Here is a 21,114-nt window from a genome sequence, read left to right as displayed (position 1 = left end):
CTGGGCTTCAAATATACAAACTTATCCATAGATGTGAATTGGGATTTGGATACGTATGGGAATATCAAGTAGTCGGTGATGAGAATGCATTTTTGAAATCTTTTCATCAATGTTTAATAGACTGTTGATGGCAAAACTGGGAAAGTCATATCCAATCAAGTGATTGATTCTGTTCCTACAGAGCTTATACTTCTACATATTTAGTTAGAATTTTCATTTACACAACTTAGATTTGCCATTTCTGAAATCAATACGCACAGGTATCGCTATAAAAATGTTAATCATTCTGAGAATCTGTTTCCTCTGTGCAAGGAGTCAACTGAAGATGAAGTTCATTTTGTTCTGAAGTGCATGAATATTACGAACAGCCTTGTTTGTTTAAATTCTGTTTATTGATGGCATCATCTGATGACGGTGTTATAAGAAATCTCACACAGTACTTATATAAAGCTTTTAAATTAAGAGAAATAGTAATGTCCTAATTTCCACAGTTTAATTGTGTAAACAGTTGAATGCTTGTTGCCAGTTACGGTGAAGTCTATGTATCTTGTTAACACCTCTCATTCATATGGAGCTATGGTATTAATGAATAAATCATCTGTGTCTGCCTCTCTCTCTCTCTCCCTCTCTCTCTCTCTCTCTCTCACACACACACACACACACACACACACACACACACACACATTCTATGTTTGGCATCACACACACACACACACACACCAAACAAACACACGCGGAAGACCACAGCACACAGCACAGCAGAATACAACAAAGCATTTACAAACCATAAAATTTGCAATTCAGATCAACAGGACAACTGAAATTAATTCAAAGGACATTCTTTTCATTCCATCACAGTATAACTGATGAGTTTTAATCAGTTGGTGTTTCCAACCATGAAGGTGAAGAAAGGAAGAGAGAGAGAAACAGGAAGGGAAAGAGAATAAAAGAAAGATAGGAAAGAAGACACACATAAGGACAGGAGGAAAAAGGAAGGAAGGACGGAAGAAGAAAGAAAGGGTAGGGTGAAGAAACATGTAAGGACAGGAAAAAGGAAGGAAGGAAGAAGAAACACATAAGGACAGGAAAAAGGAAGGAAGGAAGAAGAAAGAGAGGGTTGGGTGAAGAAATACATAAGGACAGGAAAAAGGAAGGAAGAAGAAAGAGAGAGAGCAGGGTGAAGAAACACATAAGGACAGGAAAAAGGAAGGAAGAAGAAAGAGAAGGTAGGGTGAAGAAACACATAAGGACAGGAAAAAGGAAGGAAGGAAGAAGAAAGAGAAGGTAGGGTGAAGAAACACGTAAGGACATGAAAAAGGAAGGAAGGAAGAAGAAAGAGAGGGTAGGGTGAAGAAATACATAAGGACAGGAGGAAAAAGGAAGGAAGAAGAAAGAGAGGGTAGGGTGAAGAAACACATAAGGACAGGAAAAAGGAAGGAAGGAAGAAGAAACACATAAGGACAGGAAAAAGGAAGGAAGAAGAAAGAGAGGGCAGGGTGAAGAAACACATAAGGACAGGAAAAAAGAAGGAAGGAAGAAGAAAGAGAGGGTAGGGTGAAGAAACATGTAAGGACAGGAAAAAGGAAGGAAGAAGAGAGGGTTGGGTGAAGAAACACATAAGGACAGGAAAAAGGAAGGAAGGAATGAAGAAGAGAGGGTAGGGTGAAGAAACACATAAGGACAGGAAAAAGGAAGAAAGGAAGGAAGAAGAAAGAGAGGGCAGGGTGAAGAAACACGTAAGGACAGGAAAAAGGAAGGAAGGAAGAAGAAAGAGAGGGTAGGGTGAAGAAATACATAAGGACAGGAAAAAGGAAGGAAGGAAGGAAGAAGAGAGGGTTGGGTGAAGAAACACATAAGGACAGGAAAAAGGAAGGAAGGAATGAAGAAGAGAGGGTAGGGTGAAGAAACACATAAGGACAGGAAAAAGGAAGAAAGGAAGGAAGAAGAAAGAGAGGGCAGGGTGAAGAAACACGTAAGGACAGGAAAAAGGAAGGAAGGAAGGAGAGGGTAGGGTGAAGAAACATGTAAAGACAGGAAAAAGGAAGGAAGAAGAAAGAGAGGGCAGGGTGAAGAAACACGTAAGGACAGGAAAAAGGAAGGAAGGAAGGTAGGAAGAAGAAAGAGAGCGTACGGTGAAGTAACACATAAGGACAGAAAAAAGGAAGGTAGGAAGGAAGCAGAAAGACAGAGTGTAAGATCAAGAAATACATAAAGAAAGGAAGCAAGAAGAAGTAAAGAAGACAGAAAAGTGGGAAGAATAATACAAGGAAGGAAGAAGTAAACAAAAAAAAACTGAAGACAGGAAGAAGAAATCCATAAAAGAAAGGATGAAAAGAAGACTGAAAGAAAAGAAGGAAAGGGATGGAAAAAAAGAGGGAATGAAGAATGAAAGAAAGAAGGAAGAAAGGTAAGTAGGAATGGAAAAAAAAAAGGAATAAAGAAAGAAACAAAGGGAGGAAGAAAGATACAAGAAAGGAAAGAGAAAGAAAGAAAAGAACTGGTGAAAGGAAGAAAAAGGAGGAAAAGAAAGAACGAAAGTAAAGGGAAGTTTAATGAATGAAAGAGAGAGAGAAAAAAGACTCTACATAGTCTTTTAAAAATAAATAGATTTTGTAATTATTTATACAAAATGAATGAAAGAAAAATTGTATATATGTGTAAAGCTTTATCATGCATAAAATCATACACAGCCTTTTCTTTTGAAGCAAATCTTAAAAGATACATTATTTTTCTTGTTCTTCTTTTGTGATTTTATATTCAACTGGACCCTCTACTTTTCATGTCTGCAACTATTTGCTAGTTGTTTACTTTAAACATCCACATGTGTCAACTTATACAACAGCCACCTAATTCAACACTTCAAGTGCATTTCTTATTCATGAAGGACTTTCTCGTGTCAGCTTTGTTCAGGTCAGCAATTTGTAAAATTTCTTGATTGTGTGTGAGGGAGTAAGCGAGTGATAAGTGAGAGAGAGTGTTTTGTGTTCATGTGTTGTTTTTTCGTGTGTAGTGTGGGCGTTGGGGCATGAGGTATTTGAGAGAGAGAGAGAGAGAGAGAGAGAAAGAGACCATCTGAACATACATATATGAATGAATGAACATGTACTTGCAAGTGGTTGAATACGCATGTGATTGTGAATGTGTTCATGCACTATGAGACAAATACATATATGTGTGTGCATAAACAAGTACTGAGTAGAAACTACATTCCCACAAATATTCCTATTGACCTGTGTTCATGCAGGTTTGCATTTTTATCTCATTCAGACTATGAAGTAGAAATGTACACAAATGCAATAATGCACACACACATGGACCTACACATATAAAACACACACAAACATACACATACTCTCTCACACATACACATGTGTGCGCACACGCACACACTCTCTCTCTCTATCAATCTATCTATCTATCTCTCATACACAAACACACACACACACACACATACAGACACACCAACATGAACTGACCTCTTCAACAAGATGTGGTTCATCCGTTTCATGACCCCTGTGAAGGCTGGACCCACTAGTTTTGCCCTTCCTGCAACCACACCAACAACAAAACACTGTCATCAGTAGGGGGCTTAGTAGGTGGTGTGCAACCTATGTTGAATCAGGACAGGCACTAATAAACAAACACCACCAAAGTGACTCAACAGCAGTGCAGTCTTGCAGACTTAATGAATTCCTCTTCACACGGACACTTTTGTTTATCATAAAATCCAGAAAACTAAGTTAGGTTACCTAAATATTTTGATATCAAAATGAGATAATTCACATAAAAGCCCACCTGTGGGTGAACACGGGAGCTACAGTCCACAAATATATAATATATATCAGTGACACCCCCAAAATATATTATATAATATATATCAGTGACACATCCAAAATATATTATATAATATATATCAGTGACACCCCCAAAATATATTATATAATATATATCAGTGACACCCCCAAACACAAATTTGCATGAACAGTACAAAGTTACAAGCAGAAGCAAAAACATTAGAAAACAAAAATGTACAAATTAAAACATTCCCACAGAAAGTAAATTCATTAAAAAGAATAATAGTGTACAGTATTTTTTTTTATCAGCTTAGCAGAAGTATTCAAACACGCTATATAATCTAAAAGAATCCACATGTACACAATGTCACAAACATCCACAGTACTTCTTTTTCAAATGAACAGGAGTATTCAAACACACTCATAACTTTTACTTTTAGATTTCCACGTGTACACCCTGTCATAAGCAGCGAGAGTTCTGGCCAATAGTTATGACACATTTTCTAAAAACAAAACAAAACAAAACAAAAAACCTCCCATCCCATTCCTGTTAACAACTGTCACCCCCTCTGACAATATTTTCACAACAGAGATCATGCTGTCAAATCATCACCTGTGCCACCACCTCAGCGTTGAACAAAATCAAAACACCACCATGTCAACCTAAAAACGAAGTCTTGCAGATTCAAAACATTTCACTTGAAAAGCTTCTGTTTTAGTTCACAGAGGCTGCGGCAATAGACAAGCAACATGATTTCTGTTGGAAAAATCATTTCAGGATGTGTGTGTGTTTCTGTTGGGTTTTTTTTTCTTTTCTTTTAATCATAACTTTACTTAAAAACTCTGAACTTCAAGAGGAATATTTTGCTGCTGTACTTAATGATTAAATGATTAAATCAGTGACAGACAGGATGTAATATCTGTTTTCAGTAAAGAGAGCTTGAATTTAAAACTTTTACAGATCCAGGTGATTTTTTCAAGATTTTTTCAAGACTTAAGAAAAGGTATGTGAGTTCATTCAAAAAAATTTTTTTTAATCTGTATGAACCCCAAGTTTTGGACATTTTTGTCTTAGCTCCTTTCAGCATTTCCTTGAACTGTGTGCAAAGCTGACAGGAAGTGATTTATAAGCAGCACTAGTTTGGAGTTGTGTCCCTTTGTTGGGGCAAATGTTATTGCACCACATACACAAACAACAAACCACACACCACACACACACACACTGACCCAGTGTTCAGCGCCAGGTCCCTCTCATGCTGCAGCGTGGCCAGCTGTCTGCGTGCCTCCACCAGGTCCTCCTGGGCCCTGGCCTGCTCCCTCACCGCCACATCACGCTCCTTCAGGGCAAGTTCAAACCCCAGCTCCAATGCCTGGCTGTCCGTCTCCCCAACACTGTCCCCTCCGCGGAAAATTTCTGAAGACAGAGAGAGTGGGAATGATTAGGCACTGGGCAGTCATTATCCACTCTTTCACTTTCAGAGGCATTACCCCAACAACACTCACCCTGAATCCCCAGTACACTGCCACATCCAGGTTTGTCTGTCCCTTAATTGGAAGATTTCTTTCTGTAAAGAGACAGTGAGAGAGAGAGAGAAAGTGGGGGCTGTTTGGTGATTCACCATCCACACCATTTCACTTTATAATGGCATGGCACCAGTGTCACTCATCCCAATCCCTCATGCACAGCCACTCCCAGGTTTGTCTGTCTCCTCTACAGATGACTTCTTTAAACAGAGAGAGGAGGTCGCAGGGGGTGGGGGCTGGGGGTGGGGATGGGGGTGAAGATGAGACTTAACTTTCACTGTCTGCACTGTTTCACTCTAAGTGGCATTAACACTGTGTTGTCCATCTTCAATCCTCCACACAGACACATCAAGGTTCCTCTGTCTTCTCCTCAGAAAATTCTGTAAACACAGAGAGAGGGGAAGGGCATGTGATTTGGGCATAAGAGGTGGTTCTGTTTTTTAAGCATATGGTAGGCTCTTAAGGCCTGACCATTGCACTGGGTCTTTGTGTATGTCACTGATCATGCATCTTTTTCAAAGCAGACATGGTGTAGAAAATATGTACAGTTCGCACCCTACTTTCTCATTGTGAATCAAAAACGAATTAGTGACACACTTTCTAATTAAGAGGCATTGTCACAGAGTTAGTTATGCACTAGACTTCTGCTCTAGAGTTCAAGACCCTGTTTCAGCATAGGGTTGGGAAAGGCACTTTACTCCGATTTTCCTCACTCCACCCAGGTGTGAATGGGTACATGACTCACGCTGGGGAAAGTTTAAACAACAGGAGAGGATTGGGCCCCTCCTTCCTATGCCAAGCCCTTGACACAGCGGATAAGAATTCATTGCCCTGATGGCCGTTAAAGACCATGGGACCTTAAAAGGAGGAGTTTGTATTATACTCCATGTTTGGTGATACATATACTTACCATGTCAAACTGATGCAAACTAGGCCTATTGGTTTGCTCTGCTTGGCCAAATTTCGCGCGGCTAACAGTGAAAAGACGCCCCTCTTTGCCTGGCCCGCTCTTAGCCAATCAAACGCCTCTAAAAGCTATAAGCGCTGAATCATTCCATGGCCATCGAAGAAAATGCCCCATGAGAACCACGGCGGAGACACGGGGACGGACGGGCGGGCATTCGAGTTTGACATGTTAAGTATATGTATCACCAAACATGGAGTATAATACAAACTCCTTTTGGTGTCATATACTGTACCATGTCAAACTGATGCAAAATTTAAAGCAAATGGAGGAGGGCAACGCCTACTGGTTCGTATGGGGAGCCCTTGTAACTGAGACGGCAGTGTTAGCCGCGACAAAGGAAATCCCCTTGGAACCGTCAGCCCTGGTCATACGGAAATCCCGGAGGTAGAAGTTGATGAAGGGATTCTCAGACCACCAGAAGGCTGCCTCCAAGACATGCTGCAGTGGCACCGAGTGCTGGAAAGCAGCCGAAGTCCCTATGGCCCGCACTTCATGTGTTCTGGGATTAAGACAACTGATATCCTTGTGTGCATGAGAGTAGGCTGTACGAATGACTTGGGAAACCCAGCGGGAAATGGTGCCTGCAGCGATGTCTTTCTTGTAATTCTCATTGAGGGAGATGAGAAGGCGCCTCTGAGAAGAACGCCTATGGCGAGACCTATCCCAATAATATTTGAGACACCGAACGGGGCAGAGATGCCTATCCTCATCATCTTGGGTAAGAATATCAGACAAAGGTCAGACCCTCAGAGAGGGGGAAGGGACCTCGAGGTCTTGGTTCTTAGCCAGAAACTCTGGAAGGAAACGAAGAGTGATGGAACCATCTCTGTGGAATGCCAGATCTTGTGGCATTCCACTAAGACCATGAATCTAGCTTCTACGACGGCCAGTGGCCAGCAACAGAAGGAAAGTGGTCTTGAGAGTGAGCAGGTCAAAAGGAATAGTCCCCAATGGCTCAAAGGGCTGTTTTCGAATGAAATCCAGCACCAGGAACAAGTCCCAGAGGGGCACTCTTCTGGGATTCCTAGCTTCCTTCAGAGAGGCGCCCCTAGCCACCTCTCTGAGCAGGAAATCAGCTTCAAAAGCAGGACCACCTAGCTGTTTGATAGTGCTACAGATGGCAGACCTGTACCCTCGCACAGAACTAGCAGACAGGTTGAGAACCGAGGAGCAGTGAGCCAGAAAGTTGGCCAGCTGCATGCTCGTAGGGTTAGTAGGGGGAATGTTCTGAGCTGCACACCAACGCAGCCATTTCTTCCAGCGAAAGTCATACAAAGTCTCTGTTCCCTCCCTCCTGGCTTTGGAGACTATGGAGAGGAGGTCAGAGGAGGCACCCCCCTGGGTCAGCACGGCCGACACAGAGGCTGACCGAGGGGTGGAAGACTTCAATGGTGATGCTGACAGTTCCGACCGCACAGCAGCCACGCGTGCAGGTGGAGCAGTTGAGGATTGGAGTGAGGAATGCCCGAACGAGGCTGCCTCAGCAGATGAGGTTTGGTTTCCAGTTCCAGGGGTGGAACATGTGTCAGGGACTGAAGGACCAGAAACCAGGGCTGGGCTGGCCATTTCGGCGCAATGAGGATCAGCTGCGGGCGTTCCAACCTGGCTTTCCATATCACCTTGGACAGGATTGGAAAGGGAGGAAAAGCGTAGGCAATCAGACTGCTCCAGTCTAGAGAGAGAGCATCCACTGCCCACGCTTCTGGGTCGGCGACTGGAGAGACGTAAGTGGGAAGTCTCTTGTTGAACTTTGACGCAAAAAGGTCCACGATCGGCCGGAACCACTGTTCCCACACCCCCTGCAGGGTGTCCTTGTCCAGGTTCCACTCTGTGTGTATGACACTCTTGGACCTGCTGAGAGCATCTGCCAAGATGTTGTCTTTTCCTGCTATGTGTCTCGCTGAAAGTGCAATGCCCTTGCTGTGGCACCAACGGAGGAGAGCCTCGGTCCGCAGCGAGAGGTCTGCCGAGTGCGCTCCCCCCCCCCCTTTGTTCACGTAACATGCGACCGTTGTATTGTCCGTGAACAAGCGGATGGTCTTGCCATTGGACTCCCCCATGAAGTGCAGGAGAGCCCTGCGAACTGCCTCCAGTTCCAGAACATTGATGTGGCATAGGCGCTCCTCCGGGGACCAAGTCCCTGCTGCATGGAGTGAGTCCATGTGAGCTCCCCAGCCTAGGGAGGAGGTGTCTGTGAATAGTGCCACCTGAAGAGTAGGTGGGGCTATGGGCACCCCCTGTGTCAGAAGAGGGGTGGTTAACCACTCTGATGTAACCTCGAGGAACCACTCGCCCAGACATATCAGGGTATCCCATGGCTGAGTGCTCTGGGACCACCGTAACCTCAGTGCCCTCTGAAGAGGGCGCTTGAGAACCCTGCCCAGGGGAATGAGAGGTGCCATGGACTCCATCATGCCCAGGAGGGAAGAAAGTGTCCGCGCTGTTGCTTGGGAGGAACGGTGCAAGTGGCTGAGGAGGCCTGCCAGACGGTCCCACCGATCTGGCGTCGGAGAGACTATCATAGACCGTGTGTCGAATCTCATCCCTAAGAAGTCGAAGGACTGACTCGGGGACAGATCGCATTTCTCCTGGTTCGTGATGAAGCCCAGTTGGGAGCAAAGGTCTAGAAGTCTGGCTGTATGACTCTGGCACAGGGCCTGTGACTGGGCCAGAATAAGCCAGTCGTCCAGGTACACACAGAGACGAATGGACTCTGACTGGACGATGGAACACCTTGTCCCTCAACACGAACCTCAGGTACCGACGGGATGCCGGGTGGATGAGGATATGAAAATAAGCATCTTTCAGATCGATGGAGGTAGCCCAATCGCCCCGTTGCATGGTCTCCCGAATCTGTGCCTGTGTGTCCATCTTGAATTTGATTTGGGGAGGAATCTGTTGAGGGGGGACAAGTCCAAGACTGGTCTCCACCCTCCTGAGACCTTTGGAATCACGAACAACCGGCCGTAAAAACCGGGGCCCGGGTCCGAGAGTTGAGATATCGCCCCTATGAGGAGTAGGTGCGATATCTCTTTCTCTAAGATGCTCTCCTGCTCCATCGAGCTGGGCACATAAGGAGGAGGAGTGGATCTTAGAGGGGGGCAGTCCCCCGCCCAAGGCAGCATGTACCCCGACTCTAGCACCGATACAATCCAGTCGTTGAGTCCCAGAGCACGCCACTGATGTGCATGCCGGGACAAGTTTCCTACTTAGAGGGGCTGAACGACTGGCGGTGCTGAATCGGGGCCCAGTCATTGGGGGTGCTGCCTTCTGGCCTTGGGCATGGCCGGTCGGCTTGGATGGACATGAGGTGGTTTATTCCTCTGCCACTGATTCTGTGCACGCCGCTTTGACTTAGGTGGCGTGGTATATGGAGGGGCCTTGGTGGCGGGTCTCTTCAATGGCATAGAACCCTGGCACCCCTGGGAGGAGTGAGCTAAATATGAGGCCACCTCCCTGTTTGTCTCTGCCCTGTGGCTGACAAAATGTGGCGCATACTGGCCGAAGAGGGAGTGCTGCTGTGCTGGGATGGACCGCAGGGCAGCCCTCTCCTCTACTGGAATGTTAGAGAGGCGGAGAACGGCATCACGCCGCGCTAGCACAGTATTGAAGTGAAGGCTGGTAGCTGTGTCTGCAGCTGCCGTGAGACCAGACGCTACCCGACTGCCAAAAGTGTTTAACTTCGGGTCTGAGAAGAGGCCAGGCGGGACAGAGGAAGGAGACTCCGTGTCCTGATGAACTGGACGTTGTTCCCACAGCTCATTGGCCCTGTGGAGGAATGCGTCAAAGAAGGTATAAGCCGTGGAAACCTCGAGGAGGCAGCGGCGGGCCAGTTTGTCCCACTCTGCTAATGTTTTAAAGGAAAGAGTAGCTGAGGTGGGGAAGGTGGTGCGCTGTGAGACCAACATCCTGTCATGCGCAGAGGGCTCTGCTTCCCTGTAGGCAGGGTGGTCCTGTGTGTACCAGGACCACACTCCTCCCTTGGAGGAATCTTTAAGGAACTTGCCTGGGGAAAAAGCGCCCGGGGCAGAGAGGGACTTCCTGCCTGGAGGAGGGATGGAAGCAGCACCCCTGATGGTGCGGGCTGGCTTATTAAGCCATTCCTGAGCCATTTCTGGCACTCTGAGTCGCCTTGTGGTTCTGGAGTTAGAGTCACATGGCCGAAGGAGGGTTAAGGGTGACAAAGTTGCCTGAGGGACTGATTCGGCATGCGTGACCCTATTGGGGAGGGTCAGTTTGAGCTCGGCAAAGTCCGAGTTTGGTTCAGGCTGGTCCCTAGGGAGGCGTGGGCTCAATCTGTCCCCCTGGGATGGGGGCGAAGAGTGCTCATCCGCTTGTTCGTCCTCATCCGAAGACAGGGGCTCCCACTCTTGTTCGCAGTCCATCCCCTGCTGGGTGCCATCCCAAGTGGATGGGGCTGTGGTCAGCCCAGCGGGATGAGCTGGGACGATCCCGAGCAGGGACCCTGGCCGCCGCTGTTATGTCCTTGACACCTGAAGCGGGTGGGGAGCGTGTGGACTGTAGGTCCAACCATGCTTGGGATGGTGGGTGCCACACCTTCTCAGAGAGGGCGTCCCTGGACGCCAGAGGGACCCACGAGTGCTGTGAGGGTACAAACACCCACTCATCTCACTGTAGGACCGAGGGCTGGGTAGGTGGGAACCGCAGGCTCCCACGGGCTGAGCAGGGCCCCTCAGCCGCCGTTGGTCCTGAAAAGGAAGCCGTTGTGACCGTGGAGGTCACCTGTGTGTTGACAGAGGACCAATTTGAGGCTGTAATGGGACCTGCCCGACGAGAAGTCAATCCCTCTTGTCGGGGCTGTGTGTGTCACCCTGTGATCTGTGCTGGGTTGGGTCCGGTGGGGAGCGGATAAGGGGTTGGTCCCTGGTCCTCCCGGCGACCCAGCATGCACCATAAGTGCGCCCCAGTACGGGTAGAATGGGGGATACCACCCGTGAGCACCAGCCATCCTGTGACCCCAACCCCAGGGTTATTGGCGCCTTGACCTCGCTGAAGGGAAAAACCTGGCCAAGTCGGAGGGAGGTCAGGTCCGACTTGGGTGTCAGACACGCCGAAAGACGAGCGGTCTGACTGCCCGGAACCGCCTGACACGCGCGGGCCTCCCCCAGCAGGGGCGACCGGCCGGATAGCGGGAAGACCTGCAGAGCCGGTTGCCACGCGCCCCGAATCCCCTCCCGTGGGGAGACTGGGGTGGCTTGGCCCGGGGTGGGCAAAGTAGAGGTCCCCCCCCGGGACCAAATGTTTTTCTCCCCCAGAAGGAGGTGGGGGAGGGGGGTCGACTGAGAAGGGAGGAGGGGGAACAGCACTGGGGCCCCTGAGGGCCTCCCCTTGGGAGTTCGCACCCAGCCACGAGTCCCCACCATCAAGAGAGGATGTGCTACTCCCCCCTCTACCTGCCTCGCGCTGGGACACCTCGGGAGGCGACGCTCGTATCCCTTTCCCCCCGGTCCCCTTCATGACCGTTTTACTGGAATGAGCGTCCCCTCCGCGATCAGCATCTGAAGACGCATCGCCGCGGTCCCTATCGGGAGGAATCATGAGCTCCGGGCCTGGGAGAGTCTCTTGCCGAGTATCCCTCCCAGCATCATGATCCCTGCCTTCGTAGGATGGCATACGAGGCATGGTACCACGCGTAGGCACCCAGCGTAAATTCGATCCCCAACAGAGAAAGGAAAGACAGTATCGACTCAGAGGTAGAAAAATACGAACGAATCGAGGGGGCCGTCGAAACGAGTATACAGAATGTAAGAAAAATATACAGACAAGCTGCATACAACAAAATAAGGCCAAATGAACACGCTTATTAGCCAAAAAAAGCGTAAGACGAGACAGAGCAAAAACCTGACAAGATGGCGTGGACAGCCTTGGCCAAAGGAATGATTCAGCACTTATAGCTTTTAGAGGCGTTTGATTGGCTAAGAGCGGGCCAGGCAAAGAGGGGCGTCTTTTCACTGTTAGCCGCGCGAAATTTGGCCAAGCAGAGCAAACCAATAGGCCTAGTTTGCATCAGTTTGACATGGTACAGTATATGACACCAAACTTGTAGTTCAAAATGGAGAAGGTAGTAACAACAGGCAGCTGCTGGCACCACACCATAACGAAGGGTGCTGAGTGTTGTAGTGACAGTTGTCCGTTCAAATATTACAATGTAACTGCACTCGCTGTCCACTCATAAAATTTATTTCTTTAAATCATTCTTTAAAGTTTCTCCATATCAGTTAAAAGATAAAGATGTTTTGTTGGCAGACCAGACTTCCATCAGTATAACAGATAGATATGGTTGATAGATAGATAGGTAGGTAGATAGGGAGGTAGATCAACTGATAGATAGATATGTAGATACATACTCAATAAGATAGATAGATAGATATATATTCATACAAGAACTCCCCCCCACTCCCCCCACCCCACCCCTTTTTTTATACTCACTAAGAACAGCTCTTGTTTAAGACTACTTGTCCAAACTCAACAAACACTGTGTGAAAGTAACCAACCAAAAGAACAACCAAAAAGAAAGATGCTCCATAAAATCGCTGCTAACAAGACCTACTCCAGAACACCCAGAACTTTGAATTATTATAGCAATAGCTCCAAAAACACCCTGTCAGTGGATTCAGGAGCAAAGACAGCCCTAAAAAGCTGCTCTCCAAACATCTCTGAGTCTGAGTGAGGATACTGTGAGCGCTTCACTGACAGATGCTCTGCAAGGTGGCCTCATGCATCAATCTGTTTCAACACAAAATGTGCAATAGCTGCAAAACCTGTGCACGAAAGTGGATACATGACCTATTAAGATTAATTAACAAACTTAATGTTCATTTCTCTTAAGGGTAGAAGAGTAAGTGACAACTTTATATATTATAAACTGTTTAATGGTCATGTTGATGACTCTTAGGATCAGCTTTTTTCCTCACCTAAGGGAAGTTCCACAGAAGATAGTGTTGGAAAAAAAACTGTTCACTAATCAATACCTAACACAAAAAAGTATTATTTTGATCAGTAACATATTTACTAACATATGGAATGAACTGATGCCTCAGTTAAAACATGCACCATTCAGTCCAGAATCAACTGGACAATTCCTCAAAATTCCTGAAGTTTTAACAATAAAAAAAAAATGGTAGTAACTGAGCTTGAAACAGCCAAATTATTCCAAGCTATCAAAAAAAAGAAAGGACTGTTCAAAACCTTTGAATCGTGTTTGTCCCTACTCTACTATAACTTCAACAACATAAAGTTTTGATTATTACAGCAATAGCTCCAAAAACACCCAGTGAATGCACTCAAAAGCAAACACTGCTCTGAAAAGCTGCTCTCCACAAAACACCAGTGTTAATGGACAGCTGAACAAAAAGATGCTCCACAACATCTCCATCATACCTGATGCAAAGAAGCAAGAACTTTGAAAAAGTCACCACGACCAAGGGGATGGAATGCACACTGTCACCAGTTGTAGGACTCTGCATTCAGGAAATGGCCTGCAGTTGGCAGCAGCAGGAAAAGCAGTGAGAAATGTTTTAGTGGCAGGGGACAGAGAGGACAAACCGACTTGACACAGGGCAGATCTGTCTGACGGCTGACGGCAACAGGAATGTGACAGTGGCTCCCATGGTGGTGGTGACAGTGAAATATGACCTGATACACAGCTTAGCTTAAAGCTCTGTGTGTGTGTGTCTCTCTCTCTTCCTGAGCTTAAAACTTTCTCCTTGGTTTAAAATTACACAACAGTGACCATATCAACTTTCCTGCTTGTTGACACCAAAACACAGAAAATGAGAAGTGGGGTGGGTGTGTGGGTGGGGTGGGCAGAATGACAAGAGTGAAAAGTGGGGAACGAAATGAGCAGGTAATGTGCTACCTTTTTTTTTTCTATTACTTTATTAAATTATTTTTTGTTGTTGCTGTAGGAAAGAAGATGAATAATCAACAAGGAAACACTCTCTCTCTCTCTCTCTCTCTCTCTCTGTCTCACACACACACACACACACACACACACACACACACACACACAAATAATTGCAATTACAGTAAGTGAAGTCATACTTATAAAAGCCACTCTCAGAGTTTCAGCTTCAGTTTCTCAAGGAGGCATCACTGCATTCAGACAAATCCATATACGCTACACAACATCTGTTGGGCAGAATCCTGACCAGCAGCATAACCCAACGCACTTAGTCAGGCCTTGAGTGTGTGCATATATGTTTGTGTCCCTATCTGAGTGCATTTCTTCAACAGAATTTTGCCAGAGGACAACACTCTCATTGCCATGGGGTCTTTTTCAGTGCTCCAAGTGCGTGCTGCATGCGGGACCTTGGTTTATCGTCTCATCCTAATGATTTGATGCTCAGTTCAATTTTCTAGGCAAACCTGAGAGAAAGGGTGAGTGCAAGAATCAAACCCAGACCCTCAAAAACTATGTACTGGCAGATGAGCATCTTAATCATTTTGCCACCTTCCTTTGAAACAATCACAAGTGGAAGATACACCCCAGAAAAACCCAAAGTAGACATGATAAGAGCTCAATAGTTACACACTCCTTTCATAATCCTGATGATGATGATGAAAGAATCCAAATTAAGACAATATGACAAATCTGTTACCAGTGTTGACACTAACAGTTTGTTCTGACTGACCCCTGTGTTTCAACACTGCCTTGAACTGTTGTTCCAAATGAACATGTTGCATGCATTCCTTTTGTTTGTTTTTGCTGCCCCATCATCTGCCGTGTTTTCAGTTATTCTCACACCGCTCATCCCAAATCACCCCCACACAGCAGTATTCAGGACCACCTGCCACAGTCTCAGTGCTGGCAGTCCACTGATGTTAGGTAACCAGAAACCACATGCCAGAGGATACCCTGCACTGCTGCTGACCCATTTTCCTGCTGTTCAGTGGTGCCTGTTCCTGATTCAACATATAGGACACCACACCTACTAAAAGTACTAAGCTCACTACTGATGACAATAATCACCGAGTCATGGAGTCAGACTGAGGGAGTGTCTCCTCCAAGGTTGAGATCACCACCATGTCCCTCCAAAGACAGTCACCCATTCATCTGCTGACACTGAAACCCTTAAATGTATACATACACTGATACAGTCATAAGAAACACTGACGCAGCAAAATACAAGTGTAACCAATGCAGAAACTGTACTCATGTTACATATCCACTTGACCCAACCAGAATGAAACTGATCCAGCTGGTTTGTCATTTGCAAAACAAAACACCCCACAAGATGATCACTGTCCACACACATGTATCCTGACATTCATATGTAATACTACACATATATATGCACACATGTCCACACAAACACACACGTGTGCATGCGCACACACACACACACACACACACACACACACACAAACACACACACACACATCCTTCCCCAATCCCTGAAACCTTTGTTTAAAGGGGAAGTCTCTGTGTCATGGTAATTCCATCTCCCATGTCACCACCCTGAGAAGAAAGAGGCAATTTAAAGAATGCACTATCACATATATTCCTGCTCCCATCTCTGTATTTACCTGAATACTAGCTGATGATGCTAGTATCTAACTGGTAAGTGCAAGCGGCAATGATCTGCACTATGCAACCTTTGTCTTTAAAAGAGGAATCCCACTTCTTGCTTGTTTGATTGACATTTCTTTCCAGACTTCTCCCTGACAGGTGCGACAGCCAAGCAGTTAAAGTGTTGGACTTTCAATCAAGTGGCCCTGGGTTCGGATCCAAGTCACCTTGCTAGGTGGGGTTAGGCTTGTGTTTTTTCTTATCTCGAAGGTCATGTGTGCAAACCTGCTAGTGCCTGAATCGCATTTATGCATAAATATGCACACATTTTTAAATATCCCCTAGTCCATGTCAGCATTCAGTGGGTTATGGAAACAAGAACATACCCCACATGTCATCCCCGAAAACAGGGTAAGGTTGCCTACATGGCTGTGTAAAATTGGTTATACATGTAAAAAGCCAACTTCAACATGAGTGATTGTGGGAGCTGCAAGTGACAAACACAGAAAAAAAAAGATTCCTTCCTTGATGATGACACACACCAGTGTGAGTAATGTGCTTGCGCAGTGTCACCGGTGTTAAAGTTTATTAATATGACAAGACTGGGTGGGTGAGAGAAACAAAAATTAATTTTACAAAACCTGACTCTCTCTCTCTCTCTCTCTCTCTCTTTTCTCCCTTGTCGTGAATGTATTCTGTACTCATTTTGATGAAACGCTGTCCATGTTATGTGCAAGTAATTTTCTGATGACCAATAAAAGACTGATCATATGTGCTGTTTGTGTCTGTGTAGCTCTGTGTATACATGTTTCTGTCAGTCTGTGCGTGCCTGTATACATATGTGTGTGTGTCTGTCTGTCTGTGTGTGTGGGGGTGTGTATGTGTGTGCGCATGCACATATTATTGTGTGCATTTTTTGTGGTGTATGCATTTATGTTAGGTTTTAACACACCACAGACAAGAGGATTTAAAGACCAGTTATCCCCTCACTACTCTCCACCTGACCCCCTCCGAATGTCCAATCCCCTGCTAGTACTACAAAACCACACACACACTGTGAGACAGTGACAAAATGTCGTAGTAATTCCATCTCCTAGTCACCACCCTGAGAAGAAAGAGGCAATTTAAAAAATGCACTATCACATATATTCTTACACCCATCACACCATCTTTTAAAGGAAACATTACTTCAGACAGCACTCTACACACTGCCACAGAAAGTGAGGGTCCATCACAACCCTTCCAGTGCCAGTCTGCCCCATTACCCACCTTACACCCATTTCACCCACAGCCCACCCACCCCACACATACCCCTCCCTTACCCACTCCCAGCTGAGTTTTAATGGGAGTCCCCCCAGCCCTCACACACACACCCTCAGTCTCTCTCTCTCTCTCTCTCACACACACACACACACACACACACACACACACCATTCCAAGCATCCAGCACTAAAACCAGAAGAATAGAAGGAAGTGTGCGGAGACAGGTGGGAGGGAGAGAAGAGGAAGGACAAGTCCCCCCCCCCACCCCGTCCCCTCCCACACACACACACCACCCCCCATGGTGACAGCAGGACAGGAGGAATGTGACAGGGAACCACACTGACCCTGTGTGTGTGAGAAGGGGGGATGGTGAGGGGTGGGGTCTTCGTGCGTGCATGCGAGTGTGTGTGTAGTTCATGGAACATCACAGTGGAGGAAAACAGGTACAGTTAACAACCAAACAACTGTTCCATAATTAAAATGACTTTGCAAACTGTGAAAAATTCAAAATGTAAATGGTAAGTGATCCAGAGACAACAATCACAGTTTAGTGATGCTCTCAAACATAGCAGGGAAAAGTCACTTCCCAAATATATGCATATGTATCTTTGAATATGTTTTAGTTTTTGTGTGAGTGCATGCACACATACACACACACACACACACACATGTATGCATGCTGTGTATACATGTGTTATACATGTGGTGCATGTGAGTGTAAATGTGTATAATATGTGGTGTGTGTTAATGTATGTGTGTGCTTTAGTTACCATTCATTAAAGGTCTGACACAGAATCAGTTCAACTCCACAGTCCACTCCTCCATCCCTGTGTCAGTGTGTGTGACCCTGCCAGTCTCACCTGTGGCAGGTGTTTGAACTTTAGGAACTGTTCTGTTTGTCACCACTCCTCATCACACCTCACTTTTTTTCTTCTTTTCTCTTACACACACACATCCACAATCCACCCAAATATGTACACACAACTGAAGGGGAAGAGGCTTTTAAAAAAAGAAAAAGAGAGGTGTTTCTTTCTTTCGTTCTTTAGTTTAATGTCTTTTCACTGTTAGTGATATTAGATGGAAAAAAAGGGTGTATATGTGCATGGGAGATGGGGGAGTGGGGTACATGGGGAGAGGAGGTGGGATGACTGAAGTGTGAGTAGTGGAAAAGGAAGAGCTACAAAGGACTGGACTAATGGTGAATTATAACCGGAATCATAACAGTTTCAGTTTAGGTTTCAGTAGCTCAAGGAGGCATCACTGCGTTCGGAAAAATCCATATACGCTACACCACATCTGTCAAGCAGATGCCTGGCCAGCAGTGTAACCCAACGCGCTTTGTCAGGCCTTGAGAAAAAATAAAATAAAATAAAATAAATAAATAAATAAATAAATAAATAATAATAATAATGATGAAAATAAAATAAATAAATAGATAAATAAATATATAAAATAAAAAAATAAATAAAAAAGACAACAATGATGATAAATAAAATAAATGTAAAAAAAAAAATAATAATAAAAAAATATTTAAAAAATCATAACAGTGAATTGAACATCCATATTTGAGTAAAAAGCATGCTTAATTAACAAAATCTTGATCAGTCAAAGGTAGATACCAACTGGACTTTGATTCAAATATTCATAAATATTTTGAAGTGACAAATCATCATTCACTCATAAATATTTTGAAGTGCCAAATCATCATTCAAAACATCTCTCAAGGACAAATATGTGTTTGGTGGTCAGCTAGTTTTTGAAAGATCAGTTGTCTTGCTTTTGGACACCGGACAAGCATGTGGTAGACATTTACTTCTTTTCCACATAGACACTGTATGATTCTGCAAAATTCAGTTTGAAGGGCATTCAAACAGAATCAGATAAATTAAACTTCTAACTAGTCTTGACTGGGAGACAGATAAATCATTCAAGAAAGCCTTAGGGTTGATTGCTGTAAGTGTAACTGGCTTCATACAGTGACCGTAATATTGGCAGTCAAAATCTTGCAGCCTAGGTTTATGTCAATCACTTGACACATTGTTTTTAATACAGGTATAACACTCTTGTAGATCAAATGGGATCCTGAGGAGGATTGAGCCTTCACTGTTGGCAGCCTGCTATGTCCCCTCATTTGAAAAAATCCCACAGTCAGAAGGCACCAAAACTGAAAGTTACATGGATGCCTTTGTTCGAAAATAGATGTACAATGAGCTTTATTTCAGAAATCATCTCAAGACGTGATTTCTTTGTATGCAAATCTAAGTGCATGCAATGCTGATGTGTGTGTGTGTGTGTGTGTGTGTGTGTGTGTGTATGCTGTTGTTTTTAGTGGTAGGTTTTTGTTTCAGTTCTTTTTTAATATAACCCAGGTACTTGGGGGGAGGGGGGGGGGGGTCACCACTGTGTGTTTTTTTGTTGTTGTTTTTATTTGGGGGTTTTGGGTTGTTATTTTTTGTACACACCTAAGTTTTCACACACACAAACCTGTATGCATGCTTGAGTTGGATGTAGGTTTGTTTTTTATTTCAATTTTATCTTCTTTTTTTTAACACATGTATGCATACTTGAATTGTTTTGTTTTCTTTTGTTTTGGTGTGTGTGTGTGTCTGTGTGTGTGTGTGTGTGTGTGTGTGTGTGTGTGTCACTATCTTTTTTTTTCAATAATTTGTCTTGTGTGTGTGTGTGTGTGTGCGTGTGTGTGACACTATCTTTTTTTTTTCAATAATTTGTCTTGTCTCCCCCCCCCCCCTCTCTCTCTCTCTCTCTTTGTACCTCTCTTCTACTTCTAGTTCCTTCTTTTTAATGGTCTGTCTCCTCGTTATGTAAAATTCGACTTTTCCTGCCTGAAAAAAGTATACCCTTGGTAATCCTGTTTGTCAGTTGTTAGTGTGTTTGCTGAAGAAGAAGAAGAGAAGGAGGAGGAAGAAGAAGAAGACTTAGAAGATGAAGACGAATAAGAAGAGGAAGAAGAAGAAAATAATGAAGAAGACGATAATGAAGACAAAGATGATGATGATAAAAACAAAGATGAAGTTGAAGACGAAGAAGAAGGAGGAGGAGGAGGAAGAAGAAGAGTAACAACAATAACAATGATAATAGGAGGAAGCAGAAGAAAAAGAAGATGCTGAAAACTAAGAAGAAGAAGAAAAGTATTCATATAACGCAGAATCTTGTGCATGACAAATTGCCACGCTTTCACACCAGTCCTCCACAAGCACACACAACTGTTGACTCAGAGGGATGACAGGCATAACTCTCATCTGTACAAAGAAAACATCACTCTGCCTTTCCTTTTCCTGCTTTTCTTTAATCCCTCTTTTCAGAGTGTCACTGTCAGTGTTAACAAGGAAACTGCTAACATTTTGCTTTCAAATCTGCTTTGGGCAGACAGTTTGTGGTCTGTGTCAAAGTACTGTGTGTCTCCTCTAAAGTGTCGTTAGGACTTCCAGTGTCCTTGTGTCTCTCCTCCCTCTTTCTCCTCTTTCCCAAACTCTTGTCACAAAGGTAACCAGTTAGTGGTTTCACATGTCAAGAGCTCTATGTCAGTGTTCATATAATTTACATGTAACATATACTGGGGCACTGTAACAGAATCAGTTAGACGTTGGACTTCAGATCCAGTGTTCACCAGTGTTTTGGGTTTGAGGCCCTGCGTCAGCATGAAGCTGTGTCCTTGAGAAAGGTACTTTATCATCTTCCTCAGTCCACCCAGGTGTGAATGGGTACCTGGCTTCAGATAGGGAGAGTTAAAGCCATGAAAGATGAGGAACGGGCCCCACCTTACTTAGTTACGATGCCAAACTCTTGACACAACCGCTGTAAAATGCTATGGAACCTTTAACATTTTACTTAAACTTCCATCTCTCTCTCTCTCTCTCTCTCTTTCTCTCTCTAGTATGTTAGTATGTATGTAGATCTATACATATACATGCATACATATATATATATATATATATATATATATATATATACATGTGTGTGTGTGTGTGTGTGTGTGTGTGTGTGTGTGTGTGTGTGTTTCTTTTCTTTTTCCT

At 44.8% G+C, this 21,114-nt stretch overlaps 1 protein-coding gene across 1 annotated transcript in view; it reads right to left on the bottom strand.

Moving 5' to 3' along the window:
* LOC143277999 (tight junction protein 1-like) overlaps positions 1-21,114 on the bottom strand; it is an 87,258-nt gene that overhangs the window by 43,285 nt on the left and 22,859 nt on the right. The window contains exons 2-3 of the mRNA XM_076583011.1: positions 5,022-5,208; positions 3,477-3,546 (exon numbers count right to left, since the gene is read on the bottom strand). Of these exons, the coding sequence (XP_076439126.1) occupies positions 3,477-3,546; positions 5,022-5,208 (257 nt within the window). The remainder of the gene's footprint in view (positions 1-3,476; positions 3,547-5,021; positions 5,209-21,114) is intronic.

Source organism: Babylonia areolata, chromosome 35, assembly GCF_041734735.1.
Source record: "Babylonia areolata isolate BAREFJ2019XMU chromosome 35, ASM4173473v1, whole genome shotgun sequence".
NCBI classification, from domain to species: Eukaryota; Metazoa; Mollusca; class Gastropoda; order Neogastropoda; family Buccinidae; genus Babylonia; species Babylonia areolata.
The sequence above is the reverse complement of the archived record's forward strand: the minus strand, read 5'-3'. Positions and strand labels throughout refer to the sequence as shown.